The sequence below is a fragment of the Mustela lutreola genome, chromosome 4 (assembly GCF_030435805.1).
Source record: "Mustela lutreola isolate mMusLut2 chromosome 4, mMusLut2.pri, whole genome shotgun sequence".
NCBI lineage: Eukaryota > Metazoa > Chordata > Mammalia > Carnivora > Mustelidae > Mustela > Mustela lutreola.
Window position 1 is genome coordinate 70,314,081 of NC_081293.1, and position 17,464 is coordinate 70,331,544.

Below are 17,464 nucleotides of genomic sequence, written 5' to 3' on the forward strand. Positions count from 1 at the left end.
TGTTTTTGGCTCAGGCCCATGATCTCAGGGTCATAGTATTGAGCCCTGCATCCCCTAAGGCTCTGCATCCCCTTAGGCTCTGCACTCAGTGGGGAGTCTCCTTGAGATTCTGTCTCTTCCTCTGCCTCTTCCCCTGCTTGTGTGCTCGCTCCCTCTCTTTCTTTCTCTCTCATACATAAATAAATCTTTAAAAACAGTTCTATATTGTCACACTCTTCTGATGGTCCAGAAATATAAGTTCATATTCTTTCACTTAGTAGGAAATGTACTCCAGCACAATGGATCTTGTAGATCTAGTGGATCAGCTTTTTGTTGAAGTATTGCTACACCTGGAACATATGCATGAGGCTCCCAGACCTCACTGGCGCCTACTGGTTCCCAAGGATACTGGCAGGCTTCCAACAGCCTCAACAAACTGGGATTCTTAGATTACCCTGGTGTTTTCCACCTTCTGTGCCACTAGGCTCTCCATAAGCCCCTGCAAATCCAGGCACAAGGTTGGCACCCACAAGCATCAGGATGACTTCTACAGACCCAGACTTTCCACCCATCCCAGTGCCAGGCCAACCTCCATGGACCTAGAATCCAGACCAGCTTGTAGGGACCAGACTGCCCATGTACCTTAAGAACACACAGGTCCTCACTGAATTAACCACCAGGCTGACTCCAAACCAGGCTCTAGGCTTACCCAGGCACCAGGCTGGTCCCCATTGCCCTCAAGCCAGCTTCCATGAAACCCAGATTCCTGGCCCATCCCAATACTGGGCTAGACCCTGGGCACTCGGAATCTATATCCTCACCAGTAGTAACTTGCACCTGGTTGACCCCTGTAAACCCATGCTTGAGCTCATCATCATGGACCCAGGCACCAGGCTGCTCTCCATGTGCCAAAGCACCAGGCCTGACCCCCTGCTGACCCAGGCACCATATCTGTCCACCCAAGGAATCCAATAGTAAGCCTGCCAACAGACACCACCAGAGTCTCTGGATGAGCTGACTGGTGAAGGGCTTTGCCTGCCAAAGCCAATCTGTAAAGACTAGAAGCCGTACCTACCTCCTCAAATGCCCAGACACCAAGGCAAGAATGTAAGAATCATGTAAGAATCACGAATATTCAGGATATTCTAATTCTGTGATGTGGTGTGTGTTAATCACCTAACTCTAGGGTGGAAGTTAAAGGACAAAAGCATTAAAAATAACTGTAGCTACAATAATGAGTTGTAGATACACAGTATAAAGAGAGGTAAATTGTAACACCAAAAATGAAAATTATGAGGGGTGACAGTAAGAGTGTAGTGTTACTGCATGCAATTAAAGACACATTATCACCTTAAAATGCACTGCTATATCTATGAGATGTTTTATGTAAGCCCCGTGGTAACTAAAAAATAAAAATTCTCACTAGATCTACAAAGAGAGAGAGAGAGAAGAGAGAATCAAAGATATCAAATGAAAATTACCAGTTCACAGAAATGAAAGCAGAAGAGGAAGAAAGGAACAAGGGTTCTGCAAAATAGCCAGAAAACAATGAAATGGGAATAGTAATTCCACACCTATCAATAATTGCTATAAGGAAAGTGGAATGAATTCTCCAATCAAAAGGCATATTGATTAAGTGTTTTAAAAAACAAGGCCCATCAGTGATGCCTGTGAGAGATCACTTTAGTGTCAAACACATATACAGACTCAAAGGAAGGGGTGGAAAAGGATATTCCATGAAAATGGAGACCAAAAGAGAACATGAGTAGCTATACTGACATCAAACAAAATAGATTTTAAGTAAAAAAACAAAACAAAACAAAACAAAAAAAAACTGTAATAAGATGCAAAGAGATCATTACATATTGAAGAAAGGGATAAATTAAATGAGAAATTATAACAATTATATATGCACCCAATATTGGAGCACCTGTATATATTAAGCAAATATAAAAAGTTCTTAAGGAAATGACAGACAACAAAACAATAACAGGACTTTAATACTCCACTTTCAACAACGGAAGGATGGTCCAGATAGAGTATCAAGAAGGAAACATTGAACTAGAACCACACCTTAAACCCAATGGAGCTAACAGACACATTCAGAACATCCCATCCAACAGCACACATATTCTTCTCACATGGAACATTCTCCAAGATCGGTCATTTGTTAGGTCACAAAGCAAATGTAAGATTTAAATCATACTGAGTATTTGTTTTCTGACCACAGTGGTATAAAACTAGAAATCAGTAATAGAAAGAAAACTGGAAAATTCATAAATGTGTGAATATTAAGCATACACCTGAACACCAATGAGTCGAAAAAGAAATCAAGAGATAATTTCTTAATCTAAAAATAAATGAAAATGCAATCTTCCAGCCCTAAAATGAGAAATTTCTGAAGCTCTAATGTCCAACACGGTGACTATAATTAACAATTCTGTGTTCTATGCTGAAAGTTTAGCGGGGAGTACAGCTTAAATGCTTTACACACACGCAGGGGCAAATGATGTGAGGGTATGAAAGTACTAACTAACCTTACTCTGGCAGTCACTTCACAGCCTAGATGTGGATCAGATCATTACATCATCCACCTTAAAGTCATGCATGTTCTATGTCAATAATATCTCAAAGCTGGGGGAAAAATTGAAGAAAACAGATGTGATGCTTACGTGGATACAGTATTTGGGGTTTGGTGTTCTTAAACTTTTGTCTCTATGACTTACCCCATAATTTGCCTTTTTACTGGCAGCTTGGGTACTCATAATTGGCTTGTAGCAAGGAAGTTGACTTAAATAGGCAAGCAGGCTGCAAAGAAGGGCTTCTTCAGGATCTCTCTGTTGGAGAATGCCGTTTCAATCAACAATGTTGATGTGCTCTTTTATCCTTTGACCTTGTTGAGGATCTGAGTAAGAATCATGACTGAGAACTTCTTCTGAGCTACCTCATTAAGAATAATTAGAAAATAAAATAAATTAGCTTTTGGAAACAACATGAATTCTTTAACTGTTTTTCATAAAGTGTTTCTTGAATAATTTTCTTTTCCTCATTGGCACAAACCCTTATGCCTTCTTTTCTCCTTTATATTTCAATGATAAAACCTAAAGACAAATTGGATAATGTGGTAGGATGAGCTACCCGACAGAAAATGCCTTTTGAGATGACTTTAGGATAAGAGCAAAATCTTGCAAAGAACTTATATAAGAGATACACAATTTACTCTATGTTACTATATTAAAAGAAATTTTTTATTTTAGTTGTAAGCATTCCTCAGATAATTTTTAAAAGAAAATCCTTTGCATGACTTCCAATCACTCTATATCCTTTACAATGTATAGACATGTAACTAAATGTACTGTCACTGTTCCAGTATGTTAAATGCACGTCACAAATGCTAATACATCTTGGGCCTATTTTGATCTGCTAATAAAATACGGCTTTCTTATGAAAGTTGAAAAGGGTAAGAAACTGCTACTTACATAATTATGTGAAATTTAAATTTTACATAAACTTAAAATATGTGAATTTAAAATTATGTGAAAGTAATTTTTAAAATGAAGAGATAAGCAAATTTTGTAGAATTTACCTAGCAGGAACATTTAAATCATTTAAAGTCTGCTTCTCTCTCTGTTTCTCCCCCATCACCATCCCCCACCCCTCTCTCAGGCTCCTGTGTATACTTTCTCTGTCTCTGTCTCTCTCTCTCATGCATGCACACAAAAATAAATACATAAACTCTTAAAAAAAGAAATTCACATTTGGGTACAAAGACTAACATATTGGACAATACATTTACATAAAATTATAAGATAATCAAGTATAGTAATATTCCCTGTGAGCAAAAATAACCTTAAAATGTTTGCTTGATCTTTTCATCAGACTTCCACTGACAATTTCTACCCTGCCTTTTTTGTACAAGCCCCTGATTTGTCTTTATTTCGATTGCTTTCATCCGTTAACTTCTTAAGAATGCGTTTCTCTCTCTCACCAAATGCCAGCCAGACTGATTACAGTGAAGTGAAGTAACTTCAGAAGAAAACAGTAGCTGAGGGAGCCACGGTCTCTACCATAAAGTGTCCTAACGAAAGCCTTGATGGAGAATGTTACTCGATAATGACTTCAGGGGGTATTACCAGACCATGCTGTTGGAACATCTTAACCAAATCATATAATCCAGTTAATAATAACACTGGATGAGGGAATCTTTCTGTCTTCAGATTTCACTCCTATGTGTATTTATCTGGAAATGAATATTCTGAAAATCAACGTGAGAATAGACTGCTGCTTGTGACAAGCAAACTGAAAGTAAAATAACTGTGCAACATGAAATTTAAAGAGAGACAAGAACCACTTTGAATGAGAGGCCAGATTGCTTGGAACTAAGCAACTTATTCAGAGTGTGTGTGTGTGTGTGTGTGTGCGTGTGTGCAAATATTGGCTTCTAAACAAGAGAGTTCAGATGACTTTGAATATCCAAACTGATACCAGAGGAATGCTGAGAAGAGTAGATGTTTCATGAGATCTGTAAGTCTTTCTTGACCTTTCTGCTTGATCACTTGGACACCAGTACATTTCAGGACTACGGAGGAACCAGTGGATGACTGTGAGCACCCCTCTACCTTCTAAACCTGGACTTCAAGCATCATATATGCCTCTATTAAATTTAATCTAAGATAGTGTATCTAACATTGATATCTGCAATAAGAATTCTAGCATATTTATGTCTACTCAATCATCAGTACAATCTCATATGACTACTTTTATCCTTAATGGGAATGTACCTCTTGATCACAGATGTCAATAAGATCACCCCCCAAATGAATATTTAGGAGAAGCCAAGAGATTCTCTACTGTCTTTTGATCAAGAGGGAAAAATAGGAATGACTTTCCAAATATATTGTTTCTAAAATAATGATACTGTAGAAATTAGAAGTGTATGTATTCTGCCTGTACAATTTGCTAGCCACTATTCTAAGAAATTACCATAGATTATCTCATTTATCCTTATTGCAATAAATCTATGAGGTACTTACACTTGCTATTATTCCTATTTATGTTAACTGAGGTATGAGAAGTTAATAATGTGTTCAATATTATGTTACTATTAAAGACCACAGTTAGGATTTGAAATTAGGTTTTCTGACTCTAAAGCACATGTTCTTACTTCTGTACTATATTAGGGATCAATTGCTTTAACATCTGAAAACACTCTCCCAAAAGATTTGAAATGACCAAGAATTTAATGAGTTATTTCTTTTATCCATTTTCCATGAAGGAGGATATTCCATAGTACCACAAATACATTGAATGATTCCATAATATCAAATACCCTGATGGGTGATAGAATAATTTATTGATAATCATAGGCAGCTGGTAAGGAAATAGGTGTGTGAAAATTCTAAGGTGACACAAAAGTAGTGGTGATTTTTGCTGTCATAAAATATTTGGTATCTGAGGTCTTTGAGTTTTATTTCTTCAAGTACAATTTGACCAAGTTAAAAAAGACCTTGGGACACATCTTGCTATTATTAGGATATTGGTGGTCTTGCTCCCTGATTGTTCTTCAGTGCAGACAACTGGATTGTTGGCATATAAAATCTTAACAGAAATTTTAGTCAGCTGGAGACAAGCGAACGTCTTCTCCTCCCTTGTTTTACAATTTCTCCTCTTTCTCGATCATTCTGACCTCTCCACAGTCTTCCATTACTCATGCCACAGAATCTCAAAGTCCTTCAAAACTGGCCTATCCCTTCTTTTACCTCAGTAGTAGATTTTCACATGTAAGGGGAAAGCCATTTTCCCTCTATCTCTCTAGGTTCTTGGCTGAAACCACCCCACCCCCATAATGACAAATTAAAAAGAGGAAACCAAAATTAATTACTCACAAAGCTATGAGAATCAAAGGCAGCCAGGCAGTTGAGGTTTATATACATACCATCTTGGACTAAGGAAAGGGACAGAGATCTGGGGCTTCAAAGAGGAGGAAGACAATTCACAGGATAATGTGAAGAAGAAGTGTTTGGTAAATAGATGTTTGCCTTAACATGCAGACAAGTCTCTAAGATGAAATAGTTATCTCTGGTGATAACTGTCTTGTTGGTATAGGCCTCCTTTCTAGATTCTTTTACACTGCTAAAAAAAAAAGGTAAAAGGCTTTTCCTGACTGTTGGGTCTTGATTGCCTTCAGCTCTGTGTACCCAAGTGACTTATTTTGACCTCGCCCATCCTGCTTCCCCTTCACACTTCTCCTGAGGTAGCATTAATGATTCTATCTTAAGACAATTTGTTGTTCATTCCTTCTCCATTACTTGTATATGAGAATGATATTTCTAATATTAAAAAGGAAAAATAAAGATTAAGTTACAGTGGGCTTTGAAAAAGTTGTGTAAATTTGGTTGAAGCCATAAATTCTTTTGTTCAATAAATAATCGCTGAGAATCAATTATGTTCTAGAAAATCTGCCCCGGGACACAACCCTGAGGAATAGAAGATCTGTCAGTGAGGAATCAGATATTCATAAACTGGCACTAGAAGGCAGAGTTATGAGAGTATATATCAGGGAACCTGAGGCTTGGAAATGGTTTCTTTGAGAAAGTAAGGCATACACCAAAATCTAAAGGATATGCAAGTGAATAAAGGGCTGAGAGTAAAGATTAGAAACAAGAAATACTGCAATATGGAAAGGTCTTGAGGTAGCTCAGGATGGAGAATAGAATACCTGAGGAAAAGAAACAAGTCCATTTGGAATGTTGACAACAAGTGAACGTACAGGAACAGATGGGAGAGGAGAGAAGAGGAGTCCATATCATACAGGTCCTGGTAGGCCTTGCAGTTTGGTTTTCATTCTAAAATCAGACTGTGCAGAGGATTGTAGGTCATTAAAAAAAAAAAAAAAAAAAAAAACATGTTTTAACCTAAAAGCAATGGAAGATCATGAAATGGTAAGCCAGTTGTTCCTTATAAAAGATCATGTAGATTAAGATATTAAAGAATGGGGCAAGATTGCCAATAGAGAAAATAGTTACCAAACCTGTTTGAGAAGTAAGAGATTGGATCAGTGTGCTGACACGGGAGACTGAACGCAGTAGGTAGATATGAGAAGCTTTTTTTCTGTAGGAATTCAAGACTTGTTGGTGGATTCAGTCCAGGCACATGAGGGAAATGGTTAAACTCCAAGGTGATCACCTGGTTTCTGGTTTCTGCGGAAGTGTGCTTATTCACTGATGTAACACATACTGAAAGAGGCCAGGTTTGGGCTCAGGATAACAATATGTTTAAGGAAACTTTGATATTCCAAGTGTAGGTATCACCTGGACAGTAGGACTCAGAAGAGAGGTCTATGGTAAGTAAAATATGCAAGTGATTAATACAGCCATGGCACCTACAATATCAATATTACCCTCCCCCCACAAACACCAAACAAGTAAGTAGGTTTTATTGAAATTTTATTGAAAACACATTGTTTGGCCATAAAAGGATATTTTGAAAATAAGCTAAGTTTGAAATGTGGTTTTCCTGCCTATAGTGACCTCCTGGTAAGGAATGAGCATGTTTTGACAATTTTGGATGGTTGCCTTTCTGTAACCCATTTGTGCCATGCTCTAAGCTTCAGGCTTCAGTGAGAATAGCATATCACAGATATAGTGCCTTTAAAACCAGGATATTATGTCTTTTTCTAATACTTCTTTTGGGGTGTTAAATCCAACTTGTTGCATGAGATTATTTAAAAATACATGGCTTATTCTTAGCTTGATGACAAATTTGCAAAAATATATCACACTGAGCATTCAGATATTTGTATTCATAGCCTGCACTTTACAATAAATTGGTTATGGGAAGCAGGTAGTGGCCTAAGAGGTTAGAAATTTGAGGCATGAAAAACAATGAATTTGTGATTTAACCCAGACAGTCAAGGATGAAATTAAATAGATTAGGGAACTCCATTTCCAAGGTACAAGCGTCATCAACTAACCTGCCTTTCATGTGCTGGACAAATTATCCATAGGCCATAGAGAACAGCATCACCCAGCCCCCAAATTGCTTTCTAATCTTTATTTTGATGTCCATTTGGATATTTTGCATACACAATACATCCCTGGCTATTCCATCTAAAATTACTTTCTTTTCAAGACAATTCTGACTATACTTCGTTGTTGAAAATACTTTGGGGCCTTTCAAAACTAATTAATCATGCTTTCATGAATGCATCATTCCAAAACAAACATTTCAGCTGTTGTGAACAATGCTATTAACAGGTTATTTTTAGATATCTGACTAATCTCTCTTCACTAGCATTGTTAGTCTTTAAAAAAAAATACATCACTTTTGGTTTGATCACAAATAACTGAAGTATTTGTTAGATATAAGACAATCTTACTGGGGGGGGGGGGGGCAGAGTGCGCCTGGGTGACTCAGTCGTTAAGTGTCTGCCTTTGGCTCAGGTCATGATCTCAGTGGGATCGAGCCCCTCGTCAGGCTCTCTTCTCATCTGGAAGTCTGCTTCTCCCTTTCCCACTCCCTCTGCTTGTGTTCCCTCTCTTGCTGTTTCTCTCTCTGTCAAATAAATAAGAACCTTAAAAAAAAAAAAAAAGACTCTTACTGGGGTGAGGGGAAGGTGGAGTCTGCTGGAAGAGGAAAGCTTAGGGAAAGTCTCCTAATGCAGACTAAGTGGGAGGAACCACAGCTGAACCTCTATGTTGAAGATGTCGTGAAAACAGAGACTTCAGGCAGCTCTCAGGGCGGATGGAGGAGGTTTGAATGGGAGGTTGTAGCTGGGCAGACTGTAGTTCAGGAAAAATCAACACACATTCTTTTAGGACCATGTCTTAAGAACTGGTTTACTAAGGTGGAATGTAATGACTATGATGGTTACTAATGTTGTTAAGATGTTTATGATGGACAGACCTGGGGATAAAAATATATGTTTATAAAAAATATATGTTTATAAAAAAATAAAAAATTTAAAGATGTTTATGATGGAGATTTGGTCTGATGAGCTCTTGTGAGAAAGACATACTTGTCTTTGCTGTGGTGTAATGTGTGGCATGGAACATCGTGGGCACTGAGGAATTACAGAGAAGAGTCACTGAATCTGGGCTAACAACAAGGAAGATTTTCTGGAAGAGGGGATGCCTTGCCAGGTTTGGTTTTTTTTTTTTTTTTTTTTTTTTAAAGAAATAGAAGTCAAGCCAGGGAAGAAGAGAAGGAGGAAGGGCATTTGAGCGGATGGCACAGCCAACAAGAATTGGGTTGGTTGTGGCTAGGGAATGGATTGAGTGGAGGGGTCAGGGGGTTAGTTAGAGCTGGGAGGTGGGAAGTCGCACTTGGCTTAGCTGAGTAGAGAAAGCATACCCATACATTTAATGATACCCAGCTGGTGAAGGAATACTTTGGAAAAGTAACTACTCTCTCAAGGACAAAGGGAAGAGATGTTCGGTAATATGAGAACTGCTTCTGGAAAGAACTGGTCAGGTTTCGTTTATCCTCTTCTGCACAAATGGCCTCTGCCTTCTTGTGTATCCCATTTCCACTCCCCACATGCATTGTCTTTTTTTCCTTTTAATCATTTATGTTGTCAGTGAACTGATTAAGGAATTGCCTCCACATGGACCACGTTGCCCTACACTTGTGTGATTGTTTATGCATCTTTGTTCTCGTTAGTCTCCAACCTGTTTCACCTGAGACCTTTGAAGAACAGAGCTGTTAATTTTGTATTCCCCTGTTCAGCACAGTGTAATTCATCCACAAATTTTCCTGAGTGAATGAATAATGTTTGAATGCGTAGAGGAATACAAAACTAGATGAAAATATATGAGAACAAGAAGTAAAAGACAAATTCCAAGTGGGGATGTGGGCAAGTTTTCATGAAATAGGAGAAATCATGTTCTACCAAAAGGAGCAGAGCTTTGCTGGGCACAAAGAGGCAAGAATGAATTCAGTTAACAGAACTTCCCTAAACATCCAAAGTATGTTCCTGCAAGAGTCAGGGGTCTGATATAGCTGAAAGGCACAAAGCTTAATTGTAAATAAACCATGTTGAAACCTGACATCTTTTGAAATATTGTCCTAAACCACTTAGATTTGAAAAGCTTTAAATGGTATCGTAAGAAAGTTTTCTGTACTCCGGAGGAAACATACACGGTTTTGTGCAGAGAGATGCCATTATTTTACCTTTGATTTGGGTGCATGAATGTAATTCTCACGGGATGAATCAATGAACACATGGTGATAACAAAGCTTCTGGGAGGTAGTGAGGAAATCATTGCAAGAGCAGGAGTGACCGTGTATGTCGGGGGTGGAGGAAGGAGGAGGAGTGTAATGACTCTGAGATATTTTAAATCTAAAATTTTGTGACTTGGAGTTCCTAGAACATTAATGAGGAGGCAAAGAAAAACACCGGAGACCTCTGAGATTTTCAGCTCCACGTGAGACAGCATGTACCTTACAGTATAGAATGGAGCATACTGAAGGCTTTATTATTCATGCCCATGTGCATAATAGAGTTCAAATGAATGAATGGACAAATGAATGCATGAATAAACAGAATCTTCCAAATAACAGACATACTTGGATGGCTTTAAGCAAATCTGTCTTACGCTGTAGTCAAAGGACTGTGCTTTGGAGCTATAACTGCCAACACAGCCCCTTCAGGTTCACGGAAGACCTCCCAGAGTGCTTTACATCTCACAAGCAAAGCTGTGACATCTTGTGGGCAAAGGCTTCACATGTTAATTATTATGGATAGTATAGCTCATGGTACTTTTTACATGTTCGTTATCATGAGACTCTTGGCAAGGTATTAGCAGGGCATTAGACAACAAATTGGTCATGTCTCTTGATGTACAGGCACTATCCTTAAGGTTTGTTCAACATAGGGATAATAGACTGTTCAGAAGTAACTTGTATTTCCCTTTTCACAGAGAACATATAAATGTACTTTGTAGTATTTGCAAGCCTATCCATATAATATAATATTAGTAATATAATAACTTTATTATTAAAGTTTGGAGGTGCTAATGACATATATTATCAAGTTACTGTGTTAATATTACATTAAAACTGGAAAATCTGAGAGAAGGATTTTATGTATTTCTTTTCCTCAAGTCATTATGTGATGTATCTGTTGTTATATAGTGCTATTTATATCTTTCAATCCACACTAAATATATACATATATTCTTTCTTCCTTTCTTTCTTCCATTTTTCTGATCTGCTTCCATTGATGACTCTATACTTTTGACTCCAGACTGGCAATATGAGGGTAAGATGACAAAAATAAAAATGCCAAACAACCTCATGAACACTGCTTGTCTGTCTTTGTTTCATTCTCTTTAGAACATTATTAAAATTCTATTCACTCCCTTTAATTAGACCCTTTATCACAATTAAAGTCCAATTATGTTTGTTTCTGTTGTGAAGCTTTAATTACAATTTATCCTTGTTAATCATTCCTTTATGTTATTTCTTTGGGTTAAATTACCATCCCATTATCTCTGTCCTGAAGGACTTCTGCTCTCCAGTGGTCTCTGCTGGTGTTTTCTCAGTAAGATTTGAGTAGTTTTGTGGTGTACAAAGTGATTGTGTTATAATGTCGCAAGGAATCTATGTGGTTCTCATGAAATTTTTTTAAGCTAAAAAATTATTAAAAGTAAAGTAATGATGCCTATTGATTTGATTGTGGGATTTTTCTTTTTTAAATATCAATGAATTTCATCTCAGGGTGAGTGTCCTGCAGTTGCTTCTTCTTACCTTTGGTTGTTTTCTCTCTTTAGATTGCAAACTAGCTAGGGGAGGACCACCAGCCACCATAGTTGCTATCGATGAAGAAAGTCGGAATGGTGAGTGAACTTTGAATTTTACAAATGACTTCTCTTCTCCTTTCAACCCCAGACTTGCTACATGTGGAAGTACTAAAGGAAAGCTTCAGCCCAAATCCACAAACCGCACTCCCTTAATTTCTTCCCTGTACGAACTTGAATTAGGACCTATGCTGGAAATGCTTTACTTGTTTAATATAGGAGAAACTTCTCCATGACTAGAAAGGTTGTTCATTCTTGATCGTAAAGGAGCATTTTACTCAGGATCAGTCCGAAAGAGTGCTTTCAGATAGGGCTGGGGTTTTTCTTTGTCAGTGGGTAGAGTTGACTATCGTGCATATAAACACCTGGTCACCTAAGTAAGATACACTGCATTCTTCCAAAAGAAGTGGACCACAAGGTAAGCCTTCCACAGCCCGCTTATGCTGGCTGGAATCTGGTAAGGTTTAAGCTCCATAGTCTACCAGACATGGGCATTTATGAATGGTTAATGGTAAAACTGGAAATTCTTAGGAACAGAGAACCTGACCAAAGGTTCTGAGAGCAGAGGAAGAAGCTGGCATGTTGGTTCAGGTCGTCTGCCATAAAGAACAACTAATATCAAATCCACATTACATTCTTCAAGAAGTACTTTTCCTTATCAAAGCCCAAAATAAATACATTTGGTACTTTGTTCTACAATTCTCTCTGAGCCTCTTTCATCTCCAGTGTGTGAGTGTTTTCAGATTCTTCTTCCCTGTTAGGATTGCAGTAAAACAGTATCTCTTGAGGCTTGGTTTCTGTTTCAAACTATTCTAAGTGTGCGAGTGTGCTCTGAGGCACAGTTTGTGTACTAATTCCACAGTGGACTTTCCATTGGGCTTCCATTGGGTTTGTTTGGTCCATGTTTTCTGTCTGCTTGAAAAAAGTCTGTCTTCCAGACTTATATATACATATACATATGGGGCTTACTAGAGAATTATCTTTTTTCCTGGAATTTAACCCACATATATCTTGAAGCCTTCTATGACATAAGTGATACTTTCATTGTTCCACATTAGAAACATTCCTTTATTCCTTAGAAGAGTTGGCCTAATTCTTTTTATTCTTGCATATCCTTTGGAATTAGCCAAAAATATCCATAGCTTTGCTGGCTTCTGTTTAAACAAAATAAATGATCTGTACTAAATTTTAGCAACATTAAAAAAATCACAAAACCTTGAGTTTTCTCATTATTTTTTAAAAAGCCAGTCTGGGGGTGCTGGGGTGGCTCAGTCGTTAAGCTCCCGCCTTTGGCTCAGGTCATGATTCTAGGGTCCTGGGATCGGGCCCCACATTGGGCTGTCTGCTTAGTGGGAAGCCTGCTTCTCCCTCTCATGCTCCTCCAACTTGTGTTCCCTCTCTCACTGTGACTTTCTCTGTCAAATAAATAAATAATATCTTAAAAAAAAAAAGCCAGTCTGTATTGAGCCTGAAAGCAGATAAAGTCGATGCATTATTATGATGTTTTTGAATAAGTTCAAAGTAAATCTTATGTGTGTCTACAGAAAATGAAAAAAAAAAGAATACCAAAAAATTTTTTCATACATGTAGAAAATCATGGTTTATTTATCATTAACTATTTTTGAAATACAAATCTATAATATTTCAAAAACAAATCTACAAGGAAAACAGTTTGTCTTTTTAACCAGAAACCAAAAAGGGGAAAAAAAAAGTGATAGAATGCCATTCTCTATTTTAGTTTCTTTATTGTTCACTGATTCACTTGAACACCTATGCTGAGTTGAACTAAAGCACTTAGTTTTATTAAATAATTTTGTTTTAACATGTTTTAACATACAGAGCTTATTTTGCCAAATGTCCTGAGTAATGATGATATTTTGCCTCCTTTTTTATGACTCAGTCTCATTTTCCAAAGGACCAGGAGCTCAGCAGACATGTTACCATAGAGTATCCGGTAGTGCGTGTGATAAGCGTTCAATATTTGTGTTGTAGAAGCAGGTGGCATGATACAGCGTAGGAACATTGTATTCTTTAATTGGCATATTTTGTAGAAACTGCCAACTCCTCAGAATCCTGCCAAAGTCATTTGAGTGTCATCACATGGAATATAAATACTTGTCTAGAGACTAAATGTTTGCATTTTTATTTTACATTAAATTTCTAAAAATATGATCAAGTGAACCTCTGCCAAAGATTATAATACAGTGCGCAGTCATCCTTGTCTCAAAAGTCTGCAGGAAGCAATGCATGAAAATGTGTTTCATATTTTTCTTCAGGCCATCTAAGAAACTTCCAGTCAGACAGTTCATTCTGAGCCTCCTCTTAAACTACCTTAATTTCTCTTTTTCTGAATCTTTTAATTAGTAGCAATAAAACATGTGGGTATTTGATTTTATCAATATAATACACATCATTTTTAAGTTTTGGGACTTCTTTTTTTTAATTTAATTTATTTATTTGTCAGAAAGAGAGAGAGAGGAGTGAGAGCGAGCACAGGCAGACAGCGTGGCAGGCAGAGGCAGAGGGAGAAGCAGGCTCCCTGCCCAGCAATGAGCCTGATGTGGGACTCAATCCCAGGACGCTGGGATTATGACCTGAGCCAAAGGCAATCGCTTAACCAACTGAGCCACTCAGGTGTCCCTAAGTTTTGGGACTTCTTAAAAGAAAGGCAGAGGGGCACCAGGATGGCTCAGTCAGTTAAGTGTCTGACTTTTGGTTTCAGCTCAGGTCATGATCTCAGGGTCGTGAGATCGAGCCCCACACTGGGCTCTGCACTCAGCAGGGAGCCTGCTTGAGATTGTCTCCATCTCCCTCTCCTTCTGTCCTTCCCCACCGCTAGTGCTCTCTCTCTCTCTCTGTCAAATAAAATGAACAAGTAAAATCTTTTAAAAAATAAGGCAGAGCAAATCCCTTATCAAGCCAAAATAGTAAGTTTATTATGTGTCAGCTTACCTTTGGTTTGCTTTATTGATGTCTACAGGTATTGTAGATATGTATTGCTAAATCTGTCCTCCACTAAAGTAGAGCTTTTAATAGCTCAGCTTTTAAAAAATATATATACTTAATTTTCTCATGTAAGTCATTGACATACATTTATAGAATGTCCATTATTTGTCACAGGCTTCTGCATCATTCATAATTTTTAGACTCTGGGGGATGGGAATATTTCCTCTTTGTGGATATGTATGTTAAATGTATGCTAAATATGTATGCTAAATGCATTTGCACAAATATGTATGTTTGAAAGAATTAATGGGTGGAGAGCCATAAACTTCTTAGTAACTCTGGACTCTTTTCAGTTCTTCCCCTCTTTGAACATTATTCTCAACAGCATAAGAAGAGATTCTTTATCTTGCCCACAATCTGGACCAGGAGTTTATATTCATCAAAACTATAAGAAAATCAAGCTTCGGTTTTAAGGACACAAAGTCAACACAAAAATGGGCAAACGCTGGTTCCTGACAACCATCAGAAATCTGTCAAGCTAAAGTGGGCTCAGTGTGCAATCCCATTTAGAGAGGAGAATGTGTACCGAGAAATGGACTTGGATGTATTTTCTTGCTCAGGAAAGTGAGAAATATATAAAAATTCCTTCTGGAGAACTTATGTCTACACAAAAGCCCACACATGGATGTTTATAGCAACTTTATATCTAATTTCTAAAACTTGGAAGCAACCTAGATGTCCTTCAGTCAGTGAATGGATAAACTGTGGTGTATCCACACAAATTCCGTGTGAAAAAGAGCTGTCAAACCATGAAAGACAAGAAAGAATCCTTTAAAAAATAATAATAATTTATGTTTTAATTATTTAACACACAGTGTTATCATTAACACACAGTGTTACATTAGTTTCAGGTGGATAATATACTGATTTAGCTATTCTAAACATTATTCAGGGCTCATCAAAAGACGTATACTCTTAATCCCTGTTACCTATTTAATCCATCCTCCCTCCTGCCTCTGCTAACCACCAGTGTGTTCTCTATAATTAATAGTGGTTTCTTTAAAAAAAAAAAAAAAAATTAGAGGGAGAGTGTGGTTTCTTTGTGTCTTTTTTTTGTTTGTTTCAATTCCACATGAGTGAAGTCATATGGTATTCGTCTTCCTCTGACTGATTTATTTCACTTAGCATGATACTCTAGATCCTCCCATGTTGTTGCAAACGGCAAGATTTCATCATATATATATATATACAGACACACATACATATCTTCTTTTTGTATTCATCTATCAATGCACACTTGAGTTACTTCCATATTTTGGCTATGGTAAATAATGCTGCAATAAACATACGAGTGCATTAATCTTTTTGAATTACTTTTTGGGATGCTTTGGGTAGATAATCAGTAGTGAAATTACTGGATCATATAGTAATTCTACTTTTAATTTTTTGAGGGATCTCCATACTGTTTTCTCTAGTGGCTGCACAGTTTATATTCCCATTAACAGTGCATGAGGGTTCCTTTTTCTCCACATCCTTACTAACACCTGTTGTTTCTTTTCTTTTTTTTTTTTTTTTAATTTTAGCCATTCTGATGGGTATAAGATGATATCTCATTGTGGTTTTGATTTGCATTTTCCTGATGATGAGCGATGTTGAACATCTTTTCACATGTCTGTGGACCACCTTTATGTCTTCTTTGGGTACATGTCTGTTCATGGCTTCTGCCCATTTTTTAATTGGATTTTAAATATTTTGGATACTAACCATTTATTGGATAAATCATTTTCAAATATCTTCTCCCATTCAGTAGTCAGTCTTTTTGTTTTGTTGATTGTTTTCTTTACTATGCAGAAGCTTTTCATTTTGATGTATTCCTAATATTTTATTTTTGCTTTTAGTTCCCTTGCCTTAGGAGACGTACCTAGAAATGTGTTGCCATAGCAGAGAATGTTCATGTACCCTTGAAAAGAATGTGTATGCTGCTCTTTTAGGATGGAGTGTTCTGAATATATTTGTTAGATCTATCTGATCCAAAGTATCATTCAAGGATACTCTTTCCTTATCTCCTATTTGGATGATCTTTCCAATGATTCAAGTGAGGTGTTAAAGCTCCCTACTGTTATTGTACAACTATTGGTCACTTGTTTCGTGCTTGTTATTAGCAGCTTCATGTATGTGGATGCTCTCTTATTGGGTGCATAAATGTTTATAATTGTTATATTTCTTCTTGTTGGATTGTTCCCTTTATGGTTATATAGAGTCCTTCTTTGTCTCTTGTTAGAGTCTTTGTTTTAAAATCTATTTTGTAGATGGGTAGGAATCTTAAATGCACATAAATAAGTGAAAGAAGCCGATCTGGAAAATCTACATATGTATGATTCTAACTGGAAAGGTAAACTATGGAGATATTCTGGAAAAGGCAAAGTTATGGAGAAAATAAAAAATTCTGTAGTCTGGGGGTGAGTGGGACAGAGATAGATAAGGAGAACACAGAGGATTTTTAGAGCATGAAAATACTCTGTATGATATATATTTTTAAAGATTTTATTTATTTATTTGACAGGCAGAGATCACAAGTAGGCAGAGAGGCAGGCAGAGAGAGAGAGGAGGAAGCAGGCTTCCTGCTGAGCAGAGAGCCCCATGCGGGGCTCGATCCCAGAACCCTGGAATCATGACCTGAGCCCAAGTCAGAGGCTTTAATCCACTGAGCCACCCAGGCACCCTCTGTATGATATTTTAAT

General features: G+C 37.4%; 1 protein-coding gene across 1 annotated transcript in view; it reads left to right on the top strand.

Moving 5' to 3' along the window:
• Window positions 1-2,004: 2,004 nt before the first annotated feature.
• PCDH15 (protocadherin related 15) overlaps window positions 2,005-17,464 on the top strand; it is a 723,362-nt gene continuing 707,902 nt past the window's right edge. The window contains exons 1-3 of the mRNA XM_059172504.1: window positions 2,005-2,167; window positions 11,225-11,239; window positions 11,751-11,816. Coding sequence (XP_059028487.1) covers window positions 2,005-2,167; window positions 11,225-11,239; window positions 11,751-11,816 — 244 coding nt within the window. The remainder of the gene's footprint in view (window positions 2,168-11,224; window positions 11,240-11,750; window positions 11,817-17,464) is intronic.